This window comes from Microcaecilia unicolor, chromosome 2 (assembly GCF_901765095.1).
Source record: "Microcaecilia unicolor chromosome 2, aMicUni1.1, whole genome shotgun sequence".
In the NCBI taxonomy this organism is placed as follows: domain Eukaryota; kingdom Metazoa; phylum Chordata; class Amphibia; order Gymnophiona; family Siphonopidae; genus Microcaecilia; species Microcaecilia unicolor.
Window position 1 is genome coordinate 489,421,611 of NC_044032.1, and position 22,701 is coordinate 489,444,311.

Genomic DNA, 22,701 nt, shown 5'->3' on the forward strand with positions numbered 1-22,701 from the left:
TCTTTACTAATGCTTGCTAACACTGTCAAACAAGTCTTGTCCCATTGTATCTTTCAATGGTTCCACCGACTACAAAATTCTGGTTAATGATGTTTCTTGAGGCCACTTTATGTTTACTTCTCATGGTCTTGCAGGCTGCGCAAAATTCAGTGGTGGGCCACAGGTTGCCCACCCCTACTCTAAACCCTTAATAAACACGTTATGAAGCATCATGAACTCTATATACTACCATCGAGTTAGGTCACCTCAAACACAGAAATGCTAAGTTCCCAGCACCTTCTAAGTCTCACATTACTTATTTATGATTCATTTTCTAGCACTGCACATCCATAGAATATTGCACTGTGGCAAAGTTAAGGGTAGGCAAGTCTGAGCTGCCATTTTAAAATATAGTTACTAATTTTGGTAATTCACTGGGTTTCCAGCATTAAAATGCATAATCTAGGGGTTATAAACTATTTCAGCTGAAGCATGGGTATTACATGTCTCTGTGTGTGTGTGCATATTTTTCCCTTCACCTTATCTAGAGATGGATTATTTCAGATTCAGAGAGGAAGTCTGGAAATTGTATTAGTTTTTTTTAAATGTACAATATATTAACATACAGCAGTAATTAAAAGAGAGAGCATTTTTAATTTACTATAAATTAAAATAAATTTAGCTGAGATCAAGTATTGGTTCTTAAAACTCTTTTTGTACAACTGACATCTATTTTTGTTCTTTCTTTCCCTGTTCTGCCCAAGATTGTTGAAGGTGAGTAATATTATTTTGTGTGCCTTTAAATAATTACCGATGCTTTGTTTTTAAAACAATATATGGGGTATAATTGGTCAGCTATTTGATAATGCTGATAACATACTTATGTACATAAAAAGGTGTCACTGAGGTGGAACCTGGCTTGCACTATAAATCACTATAAATCAGAATGAAGGCTCTAAAGAATACATACTCTGGAAGAAAGAGGGGAATTATAACAAGCATTCAGCTATCTAGCAAGCATGAATAAAGTAACATTTTTCATGGAACGAAAAGCACAAGGGAAGGAAGGGGATGCTCCAGAAAGAATATGAGAGAATATTTGCCACTGGGAGAATGCTGAACACCTGAAATGTTCTTCTATAAGAAATTATAGTAACCAGAATAGTAGAAAAATCCAAGCATGTTTGATAGACACGAGGACCTTTGTAGTAAGTGCCTGGGCAATGTTAATTCTAATAAGACCTGTGGCAGTATAGTTAGCAAGAATATCTGCAGACTGCATTAATCAAGGCATCCTTTTTCTGCCAACCATATTGTTTCTGTTGGGGTTTGTGCACATAACTTTTAACAAATTACTTAGAGAAAACTTCAATAAAATTGAATGTGCATGATAAATTGGTAACCTCTTAACTTTTTAAATAAAAATACATTGTTAGGATATAGACCTGCTCTTCAGGGTATTTCTAGTTAGGTGATTTACTGAAATACTGCAGAGTTTAAAATGACAGCAGGTCAGTCCAGCTCTGTCTTAATAAGAACTCATTGTGTCATTTTTTAATTTTTGTCTTGGATAAAACAGTTACTCATCTTTAGCAAGTGTTCTCTGAAGACAGCAGGATGAATATTCTTACTGATGGATAACTTCATCCGATGGGGCAGAGCAAACAGTCCCTCAGCACCACTACCACCACAGTCCACGCAGAACCAGTTCAATCTAAGGGGGAAGGTGGGTGAGGCAGTAAGAACATTCATACTGCTGTCCTTGGAGGACACTTGCTACAGGTGTATGACTTTGCTATCTCCAAGGACAAGCAGGATGATAATTTTTTAGCCAATGGGAATCTCTAGCTACCACACTTACCATAAAAGAAAAAAGAAACACAAGTGAAATTTGTAAAAAGCAAGACCCTTGATAAAACCGAATGTCTTCATCTGAATGAGAAACAAATGGGCCTCATGGGGTGAAATTGGATTCCAGGCACCAAATAAATTCTGAAGGACATAACCTACCAGGAAAGAACCTACTATCTGGCGGACAGATGAAGCAGGGTTTTGCAACCGCATGAGTAGTCTCAACATGGGCAGAGCCTGCAAGATCTTCCGAGTATGGGGCACCCCCTCGGTGGATCTCTTTGCCACTCATCTCTATAAAGTCCCCCAGTCCTGTTCCAGGCTTAGATCACACAGAAGATTAGCATCAGATGTCTTTCTCCTACATTGGGGAAGGCTTCTGTATGCATATCCTCTGATACCTATCATAGAGAAGCCTTTACTGAAACTCAAGCAAGACTGGGGAACTATGATCCTAATCGCGGCTTACTGGCAAAGTCAGATCTGGTTTCCTGCTCTTCTGGAGTTATCCTCCGAAGATCTGTGGAGATTGGAATATTTTCTGACCCTCATCACACAGAATGAGAGAGCTCTTCTGCATCTCAACCTCCAATCCCTGGCCCTCATGGCTTGGATGTTGAGAGCATAGAATTTGAATCCTTAGACTTGTCGTTCGAAGTCTCCCTCACTTTGCTGGCATCCAGGAAAGACTCTAGTAAGAGGTGTTACTTATTTAAGTGGAGGAAGTTTGTTCTCTGTGTGAGGGCAAGGCTTTAGATCCCTTCATCTACCCTACACAAAAACTGCTTGAATAGCTTCTCCACCTTTCTGAGTCTGGTTTGAAAACCAGCTCTGTAAGGGTTCATCTAAGTGCAATCAGTGCTTATCACTGTGTGGGAGGTAAGTCCATATCTGAACAGCCTCTAGTTGTTTGCTTCATGAAAGGTTTGCTATTGAGAGAGGCCTCTGTCAAAACTCCAACTGTATCATGGGATCTCAACGTTGTCCTCACCCAGCTGATGAAAGCTCCTTTTGAGCCATTTGATTCCTGTCATCTGGAAAGTTGTGTTTTTGGTGGCAGTCACTTCAGCTCACAGAGTCAGTGATCTTCAGGCCCTAGTAACTGATCTACCTTACACTAAGTTTCAGCACAATAGAGTAGTACTTCTCACGCATTTCGCATGCACCCTAAGTTCCTTCCTAAGGTAGTGTCGGAGTTCTATCTTAATCGGTCATCGTGCTGCCAGCGTTTTTCCCAAAACCACATGCCCATCCTGATGAGAGTATACTGCATACCTTAGACTGCAAGTGAGCCTTAGCCTTCTAATTGGAGTGGACTAAAACCCATAAACAGTCCACCCAGCTTAATTGTTTCTTTTGACCCAAACAGGATGGGAATAATTACACAATTTCTAACTGGCTAGCATATTGCTTCTCCTTTACTTATGCCCAGGGTGGGCAGACTCTGGTGTCATCTCAAGGCTCATAATGTCAGAGCTACGGCTACGTCGGTAGCCCACTTCAGGTCAGCCTCTATCAAGGAGACTTGCAAAGCTGCAACGTGGTCATCCGTTCACACATTCACATCTCATTACCGCCTTGAGCAGGACACCTGATGTGACAGCCAGTTTGGGCAGGCAGTCCTGAAGAATTTGTTTGGTGTGTAGAATCGAGCTGCACCCCCCCACCCCCCCCCCCCCCCCCCACCCCCCGGTCCAGTTTTTTTAGTTCCAGGCTGCAGCTTCACAACTTGCATGTAAATAGTTTCAGGTTAATTGACTTTAAGGCCTCAACGTTTTGAGTTCCTGTTCTTCTAGCATTTATGTTTTCGGTGAGCTTGGTAGCTAGAAGTTCCCATCAGTGAGAATATGACATCCTGCTTGTCCTCAGAGAAAGCTAAGTTACCTGTAGGTGTTCTTCAAGGACAGCAGGCCAAGTATTCTCACATATCCTCCCACCTCTCCTTGGAGTTGTATTCTTTAGCTATCTTACAAGACTGAGGGACCTGTACGCGCATGTCAGGCGGGATGGCACCAGTGCATGAGCAGTGGGACGTCGCTAGAAAGTTCTCCAATCTTGCTAGTCAGCATCTGCACCGGGCTCAGTCAGATGAGGTCGCCTATCTGTGAGAATACTTGGCCTTCTGTCCTCAGAGAACACCTGCTACAGGTGAGTAACTTTGTTCTTCCAGCCTTCTTCAGGCATAGGCTGTTTTATGTTTCAGTAATATAACTGAGAGGGAAGACGTCAACATAGGTAATAATGCTATTTTGCTTCCTCCCTCCCTCCCCCCCCCCCCAACCAAAAAAAAAGAACCCTGCTCTACATAGCTAACCAAATATAAGCTGAAGTTCACAAATTCAGCACTAAAGGAGCCTAGTAGCACAGTTTAGTAAAGTGTTCATGTATTAGATGCTTAGTGCTGGTCTCCAAATCAACTGGAGTGAAGCGTGCACCTTGCAGTTGATATGGTTAACTGTTCCACGCAATAATTTTCCCATGTTAGTTCAACAGTTGCCTTACCTCAAGTGCCAGAAACATGTCTTAAAATTATTGTAGGGGTTTTGCGGTTACTTGGGTTAACTTTTAGCAGTTAACATAAGTTAACTATGACACTTACCATATTTAGTTTTATCTTTTCTGGAGCAAAATAATTATTTTATTTTGAAGTGAGCTGTCCTCTTTTCTGTGGAATCCTGCCTCCTTGCTTTGCTGGGTCTTCATTGGAATAGTGCTGAAAGTGGAGATGTTCAGTGGCAGGTCAGGAACAAGGCAGAAAGTCATACCTGGAGACCCAATTTTAATAAGTTAATTTTATGTTTATACGCAGCTTATAATGTGGAAAGTGGCATTGTGTTTGTATCAGTGAATTTAATTCAGTGATAACACGTATTAAATACATATTAAACTGGTTAACAGATTATATGTAAGCATTCATGTTAATGCTTGCATATAATCTGTTAACCAGTTTTGTTGAATTAGCAACTGCTCAGCAGGATGTATGAAATCAGTTTTTGGACTTACCAGCCACAGGCATTATTAGTGCATTTGATATGCCCTGAAAATTTAATGCCGGCCCCGGAGGCAGGATTAGAAATAGAAATTTCCTACTCCAACAAGGCTCCTTCCCCTCCAAACACGGCAACATTCTACTCACACCAATACCGAAAAACCCCAAGAAACCAACGAAAGACATCACCAACTATCGACCTGTGGCCTCCATCCCTCTTCTAACCAAACTGATGAAAAACAGAGTGACCTCCCAACTCAACGAATTCATACAAAAGTTCTCTATACTACATGAATCACAATTGGGTTTTCGACCGGCACACAGCACAGAAACAGTATTACTTACCCTCATATCCAAGTTCAAACAAGAAATCTCAACTGGCAACAAAATACTTCTTCTGCAATTCGACCTATCCAGTGCATTTGACATGGTAGACCACGACATTCTCACAAAACTACTGGACAAACTAGGGATCGGCGGAAACATCATTAAGTGGATAAAAAGTTTCATCACCACCAGATCTTATCAAGTCAAATCAACCTTATCAATATCGTCTGCATGGTCATCAAAATGCGGAGTCCCCCAGGGATCGCTTCTATCCCCGATCCTCTTCAACCTTATGATTCCCCTGGCTAAATCCCTATCCAGATCTGGTCTAAACTCCTTCATCTATGCTCACGTCATCACCATATTTATTCCATTCCAATCCAACCTGGATGAAATCTCGAAGAAAATAACTACTGGCATGAACATCCTAGCCGACTGGGCCAACGCTTTCAAGATGAAACTGAACAAAGAAAAAAACTCAATGCTTAATCCTCTCATCACAAAACTCCACTATGCTCCCTACCACCCTGACCACACCCGACGTCACAATCCCAATATCTGACAATCTAAAAATCCTAGGCGTAACGCTAGACAACCACCTAACTTTAGAAACTCATGCAAAAACCATAACAAAGAAGATGTTCAATATGATGTGGGTATTGAAAAAGAGTTAAACCATTCCTCCCCAAAAAACTTTCCGCAATCTGGTACAATCAACAGTACTCACCCACGTCGAATACTGCAACAGTATCTTTATTGGTTGCAAAGCCCAAATCCTGAAAAAACCTCCAAACCGGCCAAAACACAGCAGCCAGACTCAGTTTTGGCAAACCAGGATTTGAAAGGACAACCCCACTCCGTGAAAAACTCCATTGGCTCCCTATCAAAGAACGAATAAATTTCAAAGTCCATACACAGATCCACAAGATCCTCCTTGGAGTAGCTCCAAGCTACATGAACAGTTTGATCGATTTTCCAGCCAGAAACGGGACCAAATGTTCTCGAACATTTCTCAATCTTCACCTTCCCAATTGCAAAGGTCTCAAATACAAAACCTACTACGCATCCAACTTCTCCGTTATAGGCAGCCAACTCTGGAACACCATACCCAGACACATCCGAACAACCAAAGAACACCTACCCTTCCTCAAGCTGCTGAAAACCTACCTCTTCAAACAAGCCTATCCAAATGACCCAACTTAATTCACGAACCTAATCCACACCACTAGCATTATCCTTACATTAAACCCTCCCCCACATCTCTTCCTCTTGTCCTACTCTATACAGTTATGTTATTTCTGTGATACTTTGTATCAGACATTGTAACTCTGTACCACACTTTGTAAACCGCACCAAACCTGCATTGTAACTCTGTACTATACTTTGTAAGCCACACTGAACCTGCTAACAGCGGGAAAGAGCGGGGTATAAATGCTACAAATAAATAAATATGCTCTCTAGCGCCCATGTTCTAAAATGGTTTAAATTTGGAGATGCTTTTATAAATATGATAGTTGTCTTATATGCATTACCAATTGCTAGATTACTATTTAACTAATCTATTACTAATTCATTCCATTTAACTTGTGGTACTAGACAGGGTTGCCCATTATTCCCGCTATTGCTCTTGAACCTCTCCTTATAGCTATCAGAGAAAGTCATGACATCCATGGAATTCCAATTGGCGACTCTTCTGTTAAATTATCTGCTTATGCGGATGGCATATTATTATGTCTTACAAATCCAGAAGATACTTTGCCACATTTGTTCAATATACTCAGTCTTTTTCGTTCTCTTTCTGGGTACAAAAGTATTGGACAAAAACAGAACTAATGCCTCTTAATGTTCATTGTACTAAATCACATGTAGCATCTACTCCTATTAGGTGGTGCCCAGATCAAATAAAATATCTGGGTGTGTTTTTTCAGTTCCACCCAGGCACACACGATTAAAATCAGTGCCGTCTCAATCCTAAAAAAAACCCTCAACATACCTGCGCTTTATGATACCCACTCCACCTTAGCTGATGAGGTAGGATCGAAATATTAGAATAATTATTGCTCCTCATATTGCTTAGATACTCATGAGCAGATGATTAAAAGCCACGCTGGAATGCGCTAGGCGGGGCTTCACCACCATATAAGGCTTGGGGTGGGAGCTTGGGGCTCCTGTAGAAGGGAATGGGATGGGGGGGCCTGCTAGCATTCAAATGCATCCTGGACAGGGCTGTCCATTCCTCCCCAATGTTCACAAACCCTAATGCCAGCTCCGAGCTGGCGTAGGGTTTGCCGCGTGCAGAGCGCCAATGTTTGGCACGCTGCCAGCTGATCATTGGGGAGGAATTTGTTTAGCATGCACTTGCATGCTATTTGCGTTTGGATCTCTGTTTAGCATGCACTTGCATGCTACTTGTAGTTGGAGCCTGCAAGTGCGTTGTTTCATGCGCTCTGGGGCTCTGATCATAAGGCAGTAGTAAACATGGATGCTAGTATGGCAGTAATAGCCTCTAGCACCCACGTTTGCTTCTGATCATTGACCCACAAATATGTTTACCCTTCCAATTTTCTAAATTATTTTTTCGATCACTTGACAAAATTATCACCTCTTTTCTTTGGAAAGGCAAACATCCTAGAATTTCCTTAGTAAAACTTTGTTTACCCGGACACCTGGGAGGTCTTAAACTTCCTGATTTCTATAATTATAAACAAGCTTTCTTGCTAAGAAGCGCTGTAATTTGGCATCATTCTAAAAATAATTCTTTACCTATTTGATTCCACATTGAACAACATATAATTAAACCATTCTCTCTTAATAAACTACCTACTTTACTTTATCCTCAACATTCTTAGTTGCTAAATTGCTTTTTATATACAATCCCTTCAATTTATTCTTAATGCAAGTAAGATTCTCTCTTCACTTTTTGGAGGAAAGACTTCAGATTCTACATTTCGCCCTGGATTGCATCGCACGGATAGCAGACTGCTTCCTTTCCTATGCAGACCGATATCTGTTATATTGGGATAAGGTGCAGAATCGTCATAAGTCAGAAACCCTCCGTTTACTAACTTGAATTACTTTCATTAACTTTTTGTATTTATATTATGATATACATAAATACATTTATCTGGGCTGTAGTTTGCTCGATTGGGAACTCTCGACAGAGAGCCTCCATTTCTCAAATGCTTCCTCAGGAGCCATGCCCTCGGCTACTATATCTGCCCTATAACCAAAGTATAAATATAGCGTTTCAGAGAGAGCTTGGAGCTACCTTATAGTGAAATGTGCGTAAAGAAGCCTACCTTGCAAGAGTCCTGCTCCTTCCTTCCGTGGGACTCCTGCTTCCTAAAATGACATTGGGGAATTTATGCCTTCAGCTCATTCACCTGACCAATCACTAGCGACCTAATTCTTAAAGGGGCCTCCTACCCACTAATTTTAATTGTCTAACCTTCCCACCTCACTTATAGGAATGCTTTCCACTCTATTCGTATGTTCAGACCATTCGGTATTGTAGTCTTTAACCTAAAAATCCAGCGTTGTTCTGCTTGTATCAACGCCCAATCTCTGTTCCCTCCCCTGATTGACTTCCTCACCTGATTGACTCCCTCACCTGATCTATTACTATGCAGCTGAAATCTACAGATGTATGTTGTTGCTCCATGCAGTGGGCCACTAATGGGGCTTCCCTGCGTTGGTGTGCGATATTAAATTTATGATCGCTCAAGTGCTGTTTTAGCGCCCGTGTTGTCTTTCCTACATATGACTTTAAACATGTGCATTTTAATATCTAAACCACATTGTTGCTGTTGCAATCTGTGTTGTATCTTAGGTTGTACAGTTTCTTGTCTCCAGGGTTTACAAACTCCTTAGCAATTGTCATATTTGGGCAATAGATGCAATTGCCACAGTTCTTGTTTCCCTCTATCTTCACTATTTCCAGTATCCACGATGAATTGTAAGCCACATTGAGCCTGCAAAGAGGTGAGATAATGTGGGATACAAATGTAATAAATAAATATTCCCGTGGATATGTCTATCTCTCTTAACTTAGGTTGCATCATTTCTCTCAGGTTTTGTCCTCTGGAAAAGGCAATTCGTAGTCGGTGGTCATGAAATGCAGGATGTACCTGCATTACTCTTCAGTGGCGTTTTAGTATTTGTACTGCTCTTTGTATTCCGTGTGTGTATTGCAACACACAGGTTTTATATACAGTACAATCTGAGCCTTACTTTTCTTTAAATCTAAATGTGACTTAGGATCTCGCTGTCATTTGAATCTTCTATGTGGGGTCATTCATAGTTAAAAATCTGTTCAAAATCATTTATCTGGAAAGAATAGTTAACGAGGCATTTTTTGTTTTAATGATATATGTGACCAAAATACTATCTTTACATTTGAAAAATTACAGAATAAATTTCACCTCCCAGATACCCAGAGATTTCATTACCTTCAACTCGAGGATGCAATCAATAAATACTTCCATCTTCATAATATTTCTTCTAAGACTCAGATCTACTAACTCTAATTCATTCAATTGCAAAATCTAAAAATATAGCCTCTTTTATTTATTTATTTATGTTACATTTGTATCCCACATTTTCCCACCTATTTGCAGGCTCAATGTGGCTTACTTATTACCGTGATGGCGATCGCCAGTTCCGGTATAAGAAATACAGAGTGGTATTGCGTTCATGAGTGACAGAGTAAATTAGGTAATGGAGGAAGAGAAAAGTTTAGTCCAGTTCTGGTATAGGTTTCATTGTGTTGCAGGGTTCAGGTGTTTAAGTTGGATAGTTATGGTATGCCTTTTTGAACAAGTTGGTTTTTAATGATTTCCGGAAGTTTATTAGGTTGTGCAATGTTTTCATGACGTTTGGTAGTGCATTCCATAGTTGTGTGCTTATGTAGGATAAGCTGGATGCATAGGTTGATTTATATTTTAGTCTTTTGCAGCTTGGGTAGTGGAGATTAAGGTATGTGCGTGTTGATCTTCTTGTGTTTCTGGTTGGTAAATCTATGAGGTCTGCCACGTATACCGGGGCCTCCCCTTGAATAATTTTATGAACCTGGGTGCAGATTTTGAATGCAATTCGTTCTTTGATTGGGAGCCAATGCAGTTTTTCTCGTAAGGGTTTGGTGCTTTCGAATCTCGTTTTTCAAAATATGAGTCTGGCTGCAGTGTTTTGGGCGGTTTGGAGTTTCTTAATGATTTGTTCTTTGCATCTGGCATATATTGCATTGCAGTAGTCTAGGTGACTTAGTACCATTGATTGTACCAGTCTGCGGAATATTTCCCTCGGGGAAAAAAAGTTTTACTTGTTTGAGTTTCCACATTGAGTGGAACATTTTCTTTGTTGTAGTTTTCGCTTGGCTTTCTAGCGTGAGGTTTCGTTCAATTGTAACTCCGAGAATTTTCAGGCTGTCTGAAACAGGAAGGGTGTAATCTGGGGTGTTTATATTGGTGGGTTTGTTCATGTTGTACTGGGATGAGAGGATGAGACGGTGTGTTTTTTCTGCGTTGAGTTTTAGTTGAAATGCATCCGCCCATGAGTTCATGATTTGGAGGCTGAGTTTGATTTCATTTGTGATTTCTGTTCGTGTTTGAACGGGATGTATATCGTGACATCTGCGTAGATGTAAGGGTTAAGGCCTTGATTGGATAGGGATTTGGCTAGTGGGGTCATCATTAGGTTGAAAAGGGTCGATAACGGTGATCCTTGGGGTACTCCACATTCTGGTTTCCATGGTGATGATATGGTCGAATTTGATATCATTTGATATGTTCTTGTGGTTAGGAAACCCTTGATCCAACTAAGTACACTTCCCCCAATCCCAAAGTATTCTAGGATGTTTAGTAGTATTTTATGGTTTACCATGTCGAACGCACTAGACATGTTGAATTGTGGGAGAAATATGCTTTTGCTTGTTGAATTTTCTTGTTTGAATTTACATAAGTACATAAGTAATGCCACACTGGGAAAAGACCAAGGGTCCATCGAGCCCAGCATCCTGTCCACGACAGCGGCCAATCCAGGCCAAGGGCACCTGGCAAGCTTCCCAAACGTACAAACATTCCACACATGTTATTCCTGGAATCTTGGATCTTTCCAAGTCCGTTTAGTAGCGGTTTATGGACTTGTCCTTTAGGAAACCGTCCAACCCCTTTTTAAACTCTGCTAAGCTAACCGCCTTCACCACTTTCTCCGGCAACGAATTCCAGAGTTTAATTACACGTTGGGTGAAGAAAAATTTTCTCCGATTTGTTTTAAATTTACTACACTGTAGTTTCATCGCATGCCCCCTAGTCCTAGTATTTTTGGAAAGCGTGAACAGAAGCTTCACATCCACCTGTTCCACTCCACTCATTATTTTATATACCTCTATCATGTCTCCCCTCAGCCGTCTCTTCTCCAAGCTGTATAGCCCTAGCCTCCTTAGTCTTTCTTCATAGGGAAGTCGTCCCATCCCCGCTATCATTTTAGTCGCCCTTCGCTGCACCTTTTCCAATTCTACTATATCTTTCTTGAGATGCGGCGACCAGAATTGAACACAATACTCAAGGTGCGGTCGCACCATGGAGCGATACAACGGCATTATAACATCCTCACACCTTTTTTCCATACCTTTCCTAATAATACCCAACATTCTATTCGCTTTCTTAGCCGCAGCAGCACACTGAGCAGAAGGTTTCAGTGTGTTATCGACGACGACACCCAGATCCCTTTCTTGGTCCGTAACTCCTAACGTGGAACCTTGCATGACGTAGCTATAATTCGGGTTCTTTTTTCCCACATGCATCACCTTGCACTTGCTCACATTAAACATCATCTGCCATTTAGCCGCCCAGTCTCCCAGTCTCGTAAGGTCCTCTTGTAATTTTTCACAATCCTGTCGTGATTTAACGACTTTGAATAACTTTGTGTCATCAGCAAATTTAATTACCTCGCTAGTTACTCCCATCTCTAAATCATTTATAAATATATTAAAAAGCAGCGGTCCTAGCACGGACCCCTGAGGAACCCCACTAACTACCCTTCTCCATTGTGAATACTGCCCATTTAACCCCACTCTCTGTTTCCTATCCTTCAACCAGTTTTTAATCCACAATAGGACATTTCCTCCTATCCCATGACCCTCCAATTTCCTCTGTAGCCTTTCATGAGGTACCTTGTCAAACGCCTTTTGAAAATCCAGATACACAATATCAACCGACTCCCCTTTGTCCACATGTTTGTTCACTCCTTCAAAGAATTGAAGTAAATTGGTTAGGAGAGTAATAAGTACTGTTTCGGTGCTGTGGTTGGAGCGAAATCCTGATTGTGATTCATGTAATATTGAGAATTTGTTTAAGTAGTCAGTAAATTGCTTGGTTACCATGCATTCCAGCAGTTTGACTTCCAGAGGGATAGATGCTACCGGGCGGTAGTTGGTGATTTTCATTTGCTTTTTTTCTTTGTATCTTTGGGTATTGGGGTGAATAGTATGTTACCTTTGTCCTTAGGAAAGAGTCCATGTTGCAACATGTAGTTTAGGTGTAGTGTGAGGTCGGCTATGAAGCATTGAGGGGCAGATTTTATTAGGTGGTTGGGGCATGTGTCCAGTTTACAGTGGGTCTTGTCGAACCTGTTAATCGCTTGGGTGACGATTTCATTGGTAAGGAGAGCAAAGTTTGACCATATTCTGTCTGCTGGGTATTCACCGAGGATTGGGTCCAGGCAGTCAATGAATTTTTCGATGTCGGTGGTGTTCTGTGATAACGTATTACGTAGGTTTAGTATTTTCTCGTTGAAGTATTTAGCAAGTTGGTCTGCAGATGGGGTGTGTCTGTTGGTTGTGGTAACCAATGTGGTATTTAGTAATTTGTTCACTAGTTGATATAGTTTTGTTCCTGTCTTTGTAGTCTGGCCCTATTTTGGTTTTGTAATAAGACCTTTTGGTTTGTCTTATTGCATATTTGTATTTTCTTTGCATTTGTTTCCATGCATTGAGTGTGTGTACATCTTTTATTTTTTTCCATGTTTGTTCAAGCCTCCTAGTTTGTGTTTTTAATTTTTTCAGTTCTTAGTTATACCATGGTATCGAGTTGTGTCTTCGTGAGGTTCTTGTTTGTAGTGGTGCTATTTCGTCTAGTATGCTTCTGCATCTGTTATTCCAGTCTAGGAGATAATGTATCGAGTCTGTTTGTGCTGTCCATTTGTTATTGTATATCTGTTGCCAGAATATTACAGAGTCTATTTGGCCTCTCGTGGTGTAGGTTGTGTGTTTTTGTGTATGGTATGAGCCTTTTTTCTGCCATTGTAGGGTTAGGATTAATTTGTAGTGGTCTGCCCATTTTGTGTCTGATAGTATTAGGTTCTGGTCTGAAGACAGTTTATGTACGATAAGATCAAGTGTGTGCCCTTTGACATGGGTTGTTTGCATATGTGGCTAATTAAGGTCCCATAGTTGGAGGAATTCCTTGCATTCATGTGCATTGGTAGAGTTAGGGACTTCTAGGTGTAGGTTGATGTCACCTAGTATCAGTAGATTAGAGTTATATATGGTGTTTGATATGAAATCCATGAAGTGTGATTGACATTTGCACCAGTTCCCTGGTGGTCTGTAAAATAAGACACAGTTTAGGTGGTCAAGCAATGTTGTATTACTACTACTACTACTACTACTATTTAGCATTTCTATAGCGCTACAAGGCATATGCAGCGCTGCACAAACATAGAAGAAAGACAGTCCCTGCTCAAAGAGCTTACAATCTAATAGACAAAAAATAAAGTAAGCATGGTGGATTCTGACTGAGGCGATTTCAAGTTGGGGTGTTATGGACTCTGCTGCGGTTTCTATGGTGAAGTAGGATCTGTGGATTAGTGCTATGCCTCCGCCTCCTTTTTTTTTTTTTTTTTCTTTTCTGGTCCAGTGGGTGATTTTTGTACCCTGGGGGGGGGGGGGCATAGATCTAGAATTATGGGGTCCTTTGCATCTCATGGATCCAGGTTTCACTGATGAACAGTAGGTCGAGGTTGTCTGACGTGATCCAGTCTGTTGTTGCTTTGTTGACTACTGATCTGGCGTTGATGTATCCCACTTGAATTTTTTGGTAGGGGTCAGCTATGCTTGGAGTTATGTTGATTTTGTTAGTTGTCTATTCTCTTGTAGTATGGGTTTATTATGACCCTTCTTTCCTTTTGTATCGATTTTGTTCGCGTATTGGAGATTTTCCATTATTTTGTCAGTTTGGTGGGATGTGTTGTATCTAGACAGTCTAGTGAAATTGTGTATTGTGGGTATGATGTTGGTTTCTGTGAGTGGGGTGGTTAGTGTATGGTGGATCAGGGATATGGAGTAAATTATTAGGAGCAATTTGACTGTGTTCATTGTGATGTTGGTTCGCTTTGGGCTGCTGGATGACCACGTTGATGGTTAAGTTGTTGGTCTTTGTTCTTGGGATGGTGTCTATGGAGGTCTGAAGTGGCTCTGAGTTCCTATAATATTGGTGAGTGGGTTAATTGGTTAAAGTGACTAGTTTACTCACATTTGGGACCATGTCTACACCCAAGCCATAGGGCTCCGGCTGCCTCCTGGGCTGGGCTCACATCCTCAGCCTCCGTGGATGGCGTAGGATTGCAGCGTCGGTCTCTCAGCGTCCAGGTTCTCGCAACTCGGCTTGGGTTCCAGCGGCTTCTCTCAGCCGTCTCTGCTTCACTGCCGCGCATACATGTCTCATCGATCTTCCCCACTCCCTCAGCTGGGGCAGTTGACTGGCTGCATGGCATCCTTAGCGATGCGCAGCCTGTGCAGGGCCACCACTGATGGCGATGCTGGACTGCGAGTGGGTGCCAGCGATCAGTCTGTGCACTCCAGGGCTCCAGTCCAGGAGGGAGCCATTTTTGGCGCCGACCTGCCCGTGAGGACCGTCGTGGGACAATCTCTGGGTGTCCAGGCTGCAATCCTACCGATTAGACACTAGAATTACAGCATTGCAAAATGTATGGTCTATAGGCACTAATTATTCTCCCTCTGAAAAACTGGACCTGGTATTAGCTAAAACTTTTAAAGCCTTTTGCTACTGCTCCTATCCTACAATCGTTAATCTATTGGGCACCTGTCAAACAACCCAATGCCAATATTTTTAACCAATGATGGTCTTGCAACCGGGATATAGGAACTTTAGAACACGTATATTTCACATGTCCAGACTTGCAAATGTATTGGTCAGAGGTTTGGCATAGGATTTGTGAAATTATTCAAATTACATAGTAAATAACGGCAGATAAAGACCTGAACGGTCCATCCAGTCTGCCCAACACTTTCTATAAATAATTTTTCTTTCTTCATATTTGTCCACCATCTTACTTGATCGTAAACAAAAATTGCTCAACATATTATTAGCTATTGCTATTACTACAGTCATAACTGGAAAAATCATAAATTGGTTACTTTCTCCTTTTGGTGGGCTTCTATATATAATATTAAATATGAAAAAATTATAGCAGAATGAAATAATTCTTTGAACATCTTTAACAAAATATGGGATCCCTTAATTGCTTATTGTAATACTATTCATATCAAACATATAAATGGCAAGTGACTGACTCACCGGCAAATGCGCAGTAGAGACTTCACTCTCTGTCCCGCCCTCACGTGAAGACATGATGACGTCAGAGGGCGGAACTGAGAGGGAAACGGAGTCGGACTGTCGAATGCTGCCGCTGGAGCCTGGAAAAGAACATCGTGCGCACCAATCTCCACCCTCCCCTCCCCCATCCCCACCGCCGCTCCTGCCCCCCCTCCTTATCGGTCCCCCTGCACTGACATGACAGGGCCTCTCACCTCCGTGTGGAAGCGCTGCAGGCAGCAGCAGATCGATCTGCTGCTGCCTGTAGCGCTTTCACATGGAGGCGAGAGGCACTGTCAGGTCAGTGCAGGGGGACCGGCATGGAGGGGGGAGGGAGCGGCGGCGGCGAGAAGGGTAGCTGGGCAGGGGGGAGAGGACATGGTTGCTGGACATGGGGTGAGAGCAGGGCAGAGAGGAGGGTTGCTGGACATGGGGGGAGGGCAGGGTTGTGGGGAGAGGCCAAGGGAAAGAGGAGAGTTGCTGGATATGGGGGGAGGGAGGATCGGTGGGCGGGATAAGGCCAGGGGAGAGAGGAGGGCTGCTGGACATGGGGGAAGGGCAAGGGAGAGAGCAGAGGAGAGAGGATGGTTGCTGGACGGGGGGGGGGGATACAAGATATGCTCTCTAGTTCATAAAATCATTCACGGAAATGCCCCAGCTTACATGACAGATCTTGTAGACCTGCCGCCCAGAAATGCTAAAAGGTCATCTCGAACATTCCTTAATCTGCACTTCTCCAGTTGTAAAGGCTTAAAATACAAACTAACGTTTGCGTCAAATTTCTCCTACCTGAGTACACAGTTGTGGAACACACCGCGCAGCTTAAAAGCTACTTACGAACAAGCTAACTTTCGGAAATCCCTGAAGACTCACCTATTCAACAAGGCATACCAACAAGATCAACAACTAGAAATGTAACACAAAGCAACCTTGCCTGTCATCAACAATGCCCCTGCTCATTCCTACGTACTTGAATCTCGATCAAGACCTATTAATAATATGCTTTCTACTTATTCTCATTTCCTTAATTCTTTGATGATACTACTTTCCATCTAACACTGTTATCTCCTATTCTACTATCTACTAACAATAACACATTGTAAGCCACATTGAGCCTGCAAAGAGGTGGGAAAATGTGGGATACAAATGCAATAAATAAATACAGGACGGCTGCTGGACATGGGGGGGAGGCCAGGGGAGAGAGCAGGGTTGCTGGATATGGATCAGGGGAGGGAAGGGCAGGGGAGAGAGGAGGTTTGCTGTACATGGATGGAGGTGAGAATTATTACATTTTGCAAAACACAAATCTCGCCCGTTTTAACGGGCTTAACGGCTAGTTACATAATAATTTAACCTATTTTTAGTTATATGATCATTGTTTCATCCCTCTTTTATATTATTCAGATTGTTGATCTGTAAATTTACTTCATAGCAGTATGTAGTTGATGTCATTAATCAAGTTATAAGATTTGTTCTTGGGGGTTTTTCTCTCTTAGTTCTTTATTTGTACTAAATAAAGAGATTTTAACTTAGAAATAGATATGTTAAATAAGTAATCCCTTTAGTTTTGTTTTTATTTTGTGAAAAACATAAGTAAAATAGTGATTGCCATAAATTCAACCATTGGCCCACAGCTTCATTTTTCTCTAGTTGTTAGAGCAGAGGTGCTAACTTTTATAATAGGGCACATAGGTGGCATGTCAAAAAGCACCTGTTTTATGTCAGGGGGGGGGGGGGGGCGTGAGACTGGAGGAGAGCCTCGAATGGAGGCTAATATGAGAGCCATTTCCCCCGGACTGGAACTGGGAGGCCAGGGTGAGCCATTCTCCCCTAAATTTGTTTTACTTCTGCATAAAGCATTTATGTTAAAAATAGCTCTCCCGCAGGGGTCTCAATCGGCTGCCTGTGTCCCTTCCAGTAGAGCCCGGCCTTGAATTACCGTCAGGTGAGTTTTCCCCTGACAGATGGCCGCAGGATAAGCGCAGAAGGGTGGATTCCCCTTCAGAGAGTGGCACCCTCAAACCCCCCCCCCCCCCCCCCCCCGGTGGTTGGGATGTGAGGAGTCTGAGGGGTCTGGCAGGCCCTCGTGGTCTGGAGAGCCAGAGGAAGGTGCAGGATTGCCACTGGATCTGGATGATCCTTCCGCAGTGAGGATTTTCCACCACGATGAGCTGCCAGCGCTGATTTCTAATGCACTGCAGGCCCTCTCTATTGAAGATCCTGCGAGTGCTGAGCTCTGCTCTGCTAATCCGAGGATGACAAGTACTAAGAAGCCTGCTCGAGCCTTTCCTTTGCATGACTCCATCCAAGAGCTTATTTCAGCTCAATGGGCTGACCCCGAGGGGCCTTTGAAAGTTGCCAGGGCTATGGGGCAATTATACTCTCTAAGTGAGGAGAATTTGGTGCCTAGCTGTGCCTAAAGTGGATGCCCTAGTCAAGGCCGTGACAAAGGGAACTACCTTCCCAGTGGAAGGAGGAGTTGCCCTGAAGGACATGCAGGACCGACGTCTTGAATCAGGTATAAAGCGGTCCTTTGAGATTTCAGGCCTATCCTTACAGGCGTCTGCATGTCCTTGGTTACAACACGCAGTGGAACAGCCCGGAGATGGAGCGGAGCCCCTTGCGGAGGTGGCACCTCGGATGGAGTCGGCCTTGTCTTTCTTGGCTGACGCCCTTTATGATCTGGTCAGAGCATCGGCTAAACAGGGTGGCGGTCTGTGGCTACGACATTGGGCGGCTGACATGGCCTCTAAGCAAAGGTTGGTGAAGTTGCCCTTTCGAGGCCTTCTCCTATTTGGTGAGGAGTTGGAGAATATTATTAAAGGCCTGGGGGAAGCTAAATCCCTGCACTTACCCAAAGATAGGCCGCGGCCTTCCTCTAAGGGTCAGGCGGTTCCCTCCTCTTACAGACCTCGCTTCCGTGAAGCTCAAAGGTACCGCCCAGGGCGTACTGCTGGGTTCACTTCATGTGCCCGTTTTCAGCATAGGCACTCCTTTCGCTCGGACAAGCGTTCCGCAGCAGCTGGCTCAAGGCCTGGAATGCAAGGGCGACCCTCTCAATGATGGTGTGCCGGCCCTCTCCTCGGTTCCTGTTATAGGAGAACGACTTTCCTTCTTTCACGAGGAGTGGGCCAGGATTTCCTCAGATCAGTGGGTCTTGGACCTGATCAGAGATGGCTACAGAATAGAATTCAATGCCCCGATAAGAGACGTGTTTGTGGAGTCCCGATGTGGTTCTGCTGCCAAACGGGCGGCAGTAGAGGAGACCTTACAAGGCTTGATTCACCTAGGAGCGGTATGCCCGGTGCCTCCCACCGAGCTCGGCTCTGGCTGTTACTTCATTTACTTTATGGTGCCGCAAAAAGGAGGGTCTTTTTGGCCAATCCTAGACTTAAAAGAAGTCAACAAGTCTCTGAGAGTGCGGCATTTTCACATGGAAACCCTGCGCTCCGTCATTGTGGCAGTACAGCCAGGAGAGTTTCTCACGTCTCTGGACCTGAAAGAAGCTTACTTGCACATTCCTATTTAGCTCCCGCACCAGAGGTTTCTGTGGTTTGCGGTGATGGGAAAGCATTTCCAGTTTCGGGCCTTGCCTTTTGGCCTCGCCACAGCTCCCCGAACCTTTTCAAAGGTAATGGTGGTTGTAGCTGCTTTTCACCCATACCTAGATGACTGGCTCATCACAGCAGACTCCGAGGAGGAGAATCACCAAGTTACAGCCAGAGTGGTCTCAGTACTGCAATCTCTGGGCTGGGTCGTCAATTTAACCAAAAGTCGCCTGACCCCCTCTCAATCTCTAGAATATTTGGGGGTCCGGTTCGACACAACCTCGGGGTATGTGTATCTACCCGAGCAAAGGCGGTGCAAGCTTCAGAATCCGGTCCGTCTGCTCCTGAGGATGCCTCGCCCGCGAGCTTGGGACATTGTCCAGCTGTTGGGGTCGATGATGGCCACTTTGGAAGTAGTGCCATGGGCGAGAGCGCACTTGAGACCTCTGCAGTGGTCCCTGCTTCAACGATGGTCTCCAATATCTCAGGATTATCAATGCAGACTCACGTGGCTCCCTGCGGCCCAACTCAGCATGAAGTGGTTGCTCTCGGACAGCATGCTACGGCGAGGAATGCCATTAGAGCCCCCCGATGGGTGCCTAGTAATAACAGATGCCAGCCTGAATGACTGGGGTGCACATTGCTGGAGGAGGCATGCCCAGGGTCTTTGGACACCCGAGGAGTCGGAGTGGTCCATCAATCGCTTGGAGTTGAAAGCTATATTCCAGGCGCTTCTGGCCTTTCAAACGACCCTGGATGGATTGGGTGTCAGAGTTCTGTTGGACAACACGACAGCGGTGGCCTACATAAATCGACAAGGTGGCACTCAGTGCAGAGCACTAGCCGCGCAGGCCGAACAGATTTGCCACTGGGCCGAGCTGCATCTACAGTTTCTGTCAGCAGCTCACATTGCAGATCAGAGCAACGTGCAAGCCGATTATCTAAGCAGGAATCAGATCAACCCAGCGGAGTGGGAACTTGCAGTGAAGTATTCCTGCAGATTTGTGCCAAATGGAGGACGCCCGTAGCGGATCTTATGGCCTCAAGCGCAAATGCCAAAGTCTCGTGCTTTTACAGCAGACAGAGAGATCCTCGCTCGGCGGGGTTGGATGCCTTGGGTCAACCCTGGTCTCAGGGCCTCCTGTATGTGTTCCCTCCGTGGCCCTTGATAGGGCGAGTACTCCTGCGCATTCGGCTACATCAAGGAGAGGTGGTTCTCATCGCCCCGGATTGGCCCAGGAGGCCGTGGTATGTTGACCTCCAGCGGATGCTGGTGGAGGCTCCGCTACCGTTACCTCTGGTACCGAATCTGTTGTCACAGGGTCCGGTCACCATGGAGGACGCCTGCCACTTTGGTCTTACGGCTTGGCTATTGAGAGGGCGCAATTAAGAGACATGGGCTACTCCAGTAAAGTCATTTCCACTCTCCTACAGGCCCACAAGCGTTCCACTTCCGTGGCTTATGCCAGGATTTGGCACCAATTTGAGGCATGGTGTGCTCCTAAAGCGATTACACCCATGCGGGCTTCTGTCTCGCTGATACTGGACTTTTTGCAGGATGGTGTACAAAAAGGCTTGGCCTATAATTCCCTGCGGGTGCAAGTCACAGCATTGACATGCTTTCGAGGAAAGGTTGCTGGCCTCTCCCTAGCTGTGCATCCATACATTGCACGGTTTCTTAGAGGGGTGCTTCGTCTCCGTCCTCCCATACGAGCACCTTGTCCGGCCTGGAACCTTGGGCTAGTGTTAAAGGCTCTTCCGTGTTCACCCTTCCAGCCGCTGCAGCGAGCTTCGGAGAAGGATGTGACTTTAAAGACAGTCTTTTTGGTGGCCATTACTTCAGCGAGACAGGTGTCTGAGCTCCAGGCGCTGTCCTGTTGAGACCCTTTTCTGCAATTCTCAGAGTCCGGAGTAACAGTACGAACTGTGCCTTCCTTCTTGCCTAAGGTGGTTTCAGCGTTTCACCTAAACCAGCCTATTTTCCTGCCCTCCTTTTCTAAAGAGGAGTTTTCAGAATCCTTTGGGCAATTGCACCTGCTAGATGTGCGAAGGGCTCTGTTAAAGTATCTACGCATGTCAAATGCCTTTCGGACCTCTGATCATCTTTTTATTCTATTATCAGGTCCACGCAGAGGGTCTCCAGCGTCTAAAGCCACTATAGCCAGTTGACTCAAAGAAGCTATTTTTTCAGCATATCTGCTGTCTGGCAGGCCTCCGCCTGAAGCCTTTAAGGCACATTCCACAAGAGCAATTTCCTCTTCTTGGGCTGAAACTGGAGCACTCTCTCTTCAAGAGATATGCAGTGCAGCGACATGGGCTTCTAAGCTCTCTTTTGCCCGACATTACAGGCTGGATGTGGCTGCCAGGAGAGACGCACATTTTAGAGCACAAGTGCTGGCACGTGGAGTGGCTTGTTGTATGTAGGGATTGCTTTGATACATCCCATACGTAATGGATTCATCTGCTTGATGACAAGGAAGGGAAAATTAGGTTCTTACCTTGGTAATTTTCTTTCCTTTAGTCATAGCAGATGAATCCATGAGCCCTCCCTCAGTGGTTCATTGTGTAATTTATGTTCAGTTTTACCTGTAGATATGTTCCCTCATTGGGAGAAGTTGGAAAACAGTCTTCAGGATTTCTGTTGTACTACGCTCATCAGTTACAAGGGGTTGAGTTTCGCCCTCATTTCAAGTTATATGAGGTTGAGTTCGTCCCTCCTTTGTGTTACTGCTCCTGTTATGGGGCCTTCGTTCGCTGTGAGGAAAGTTTGTTATTATGCTTTGCGGTGTTACATTGCTTTGGAAGCTCCACATAGTGAAGAGGCAGATGGAGCTAGCTGGCCATGAGTCACTATGGTTTTCAGTGCTCTGTATCTCCCCCTGCTGGTTGATGGACACAACCCACTCGTAATGGATTCATCTGCTGTGACTAAAGGAAAGAAAATTACCAAGGTAAGAACCTAATTTTCCCATAAAATACATGCATACGTTGCAACTCTGCCAAGCTTGCATGCAGATCACATAAATATGACAATACTCTTATGGTGCATGCCTACCTTTTATGCATGTATATCCCTATAAAGTTTTATAAAAACTATTTTTAAGTACAAAACATGGAAAATGGTTGATAAAATCACCTGCAAAATCTGGTTCCTACAACAAGCATATAAACCGTCAGCTAGTTATAAAATAGCCACATTGTTTTATAGCCTACATGCATTGGCAAAAGAAGAAGGCTACAAGTGATCTTATTAAAGGTATTTCATTGCTATCAGTGTTTTTGAGGCAAGAGAAAAGGGGCGAGTATAGCCTGAGAAAAAAATTAAACTGAGCTACCAAATGGGGGGAAAATACCAGAAAAAAAACATTGATCTACATTAGATGCTGTTGAAAATTAC

General features: G+C 43.9%; 1 protein-coding gene across 3 annotated transcripts in view; it reads left to right on the forward strand.

Moving 5' to 3' along the window:
* RNF4 (ring finger protein 4) overlaps positions 1 to 22,701 on the forward strand; it is a 172,117-nt gene that overhangs the window by 103,238 nt on the left and 46,178 nt on the right. For all 3 annotated transcript variants that reach the window (XM_030191115.1, XM_030191116.1, XM_030191117.1), the window contains one exon: positions 744 to 753. In XM_030191115.1, coding sequence (XP_030046975.1) covers positions 744 to 753 — 10 coding nt within the window. The remainder of the gene's footprint in view (positions 1 to 743; positions 754 to 22,701) is intronic.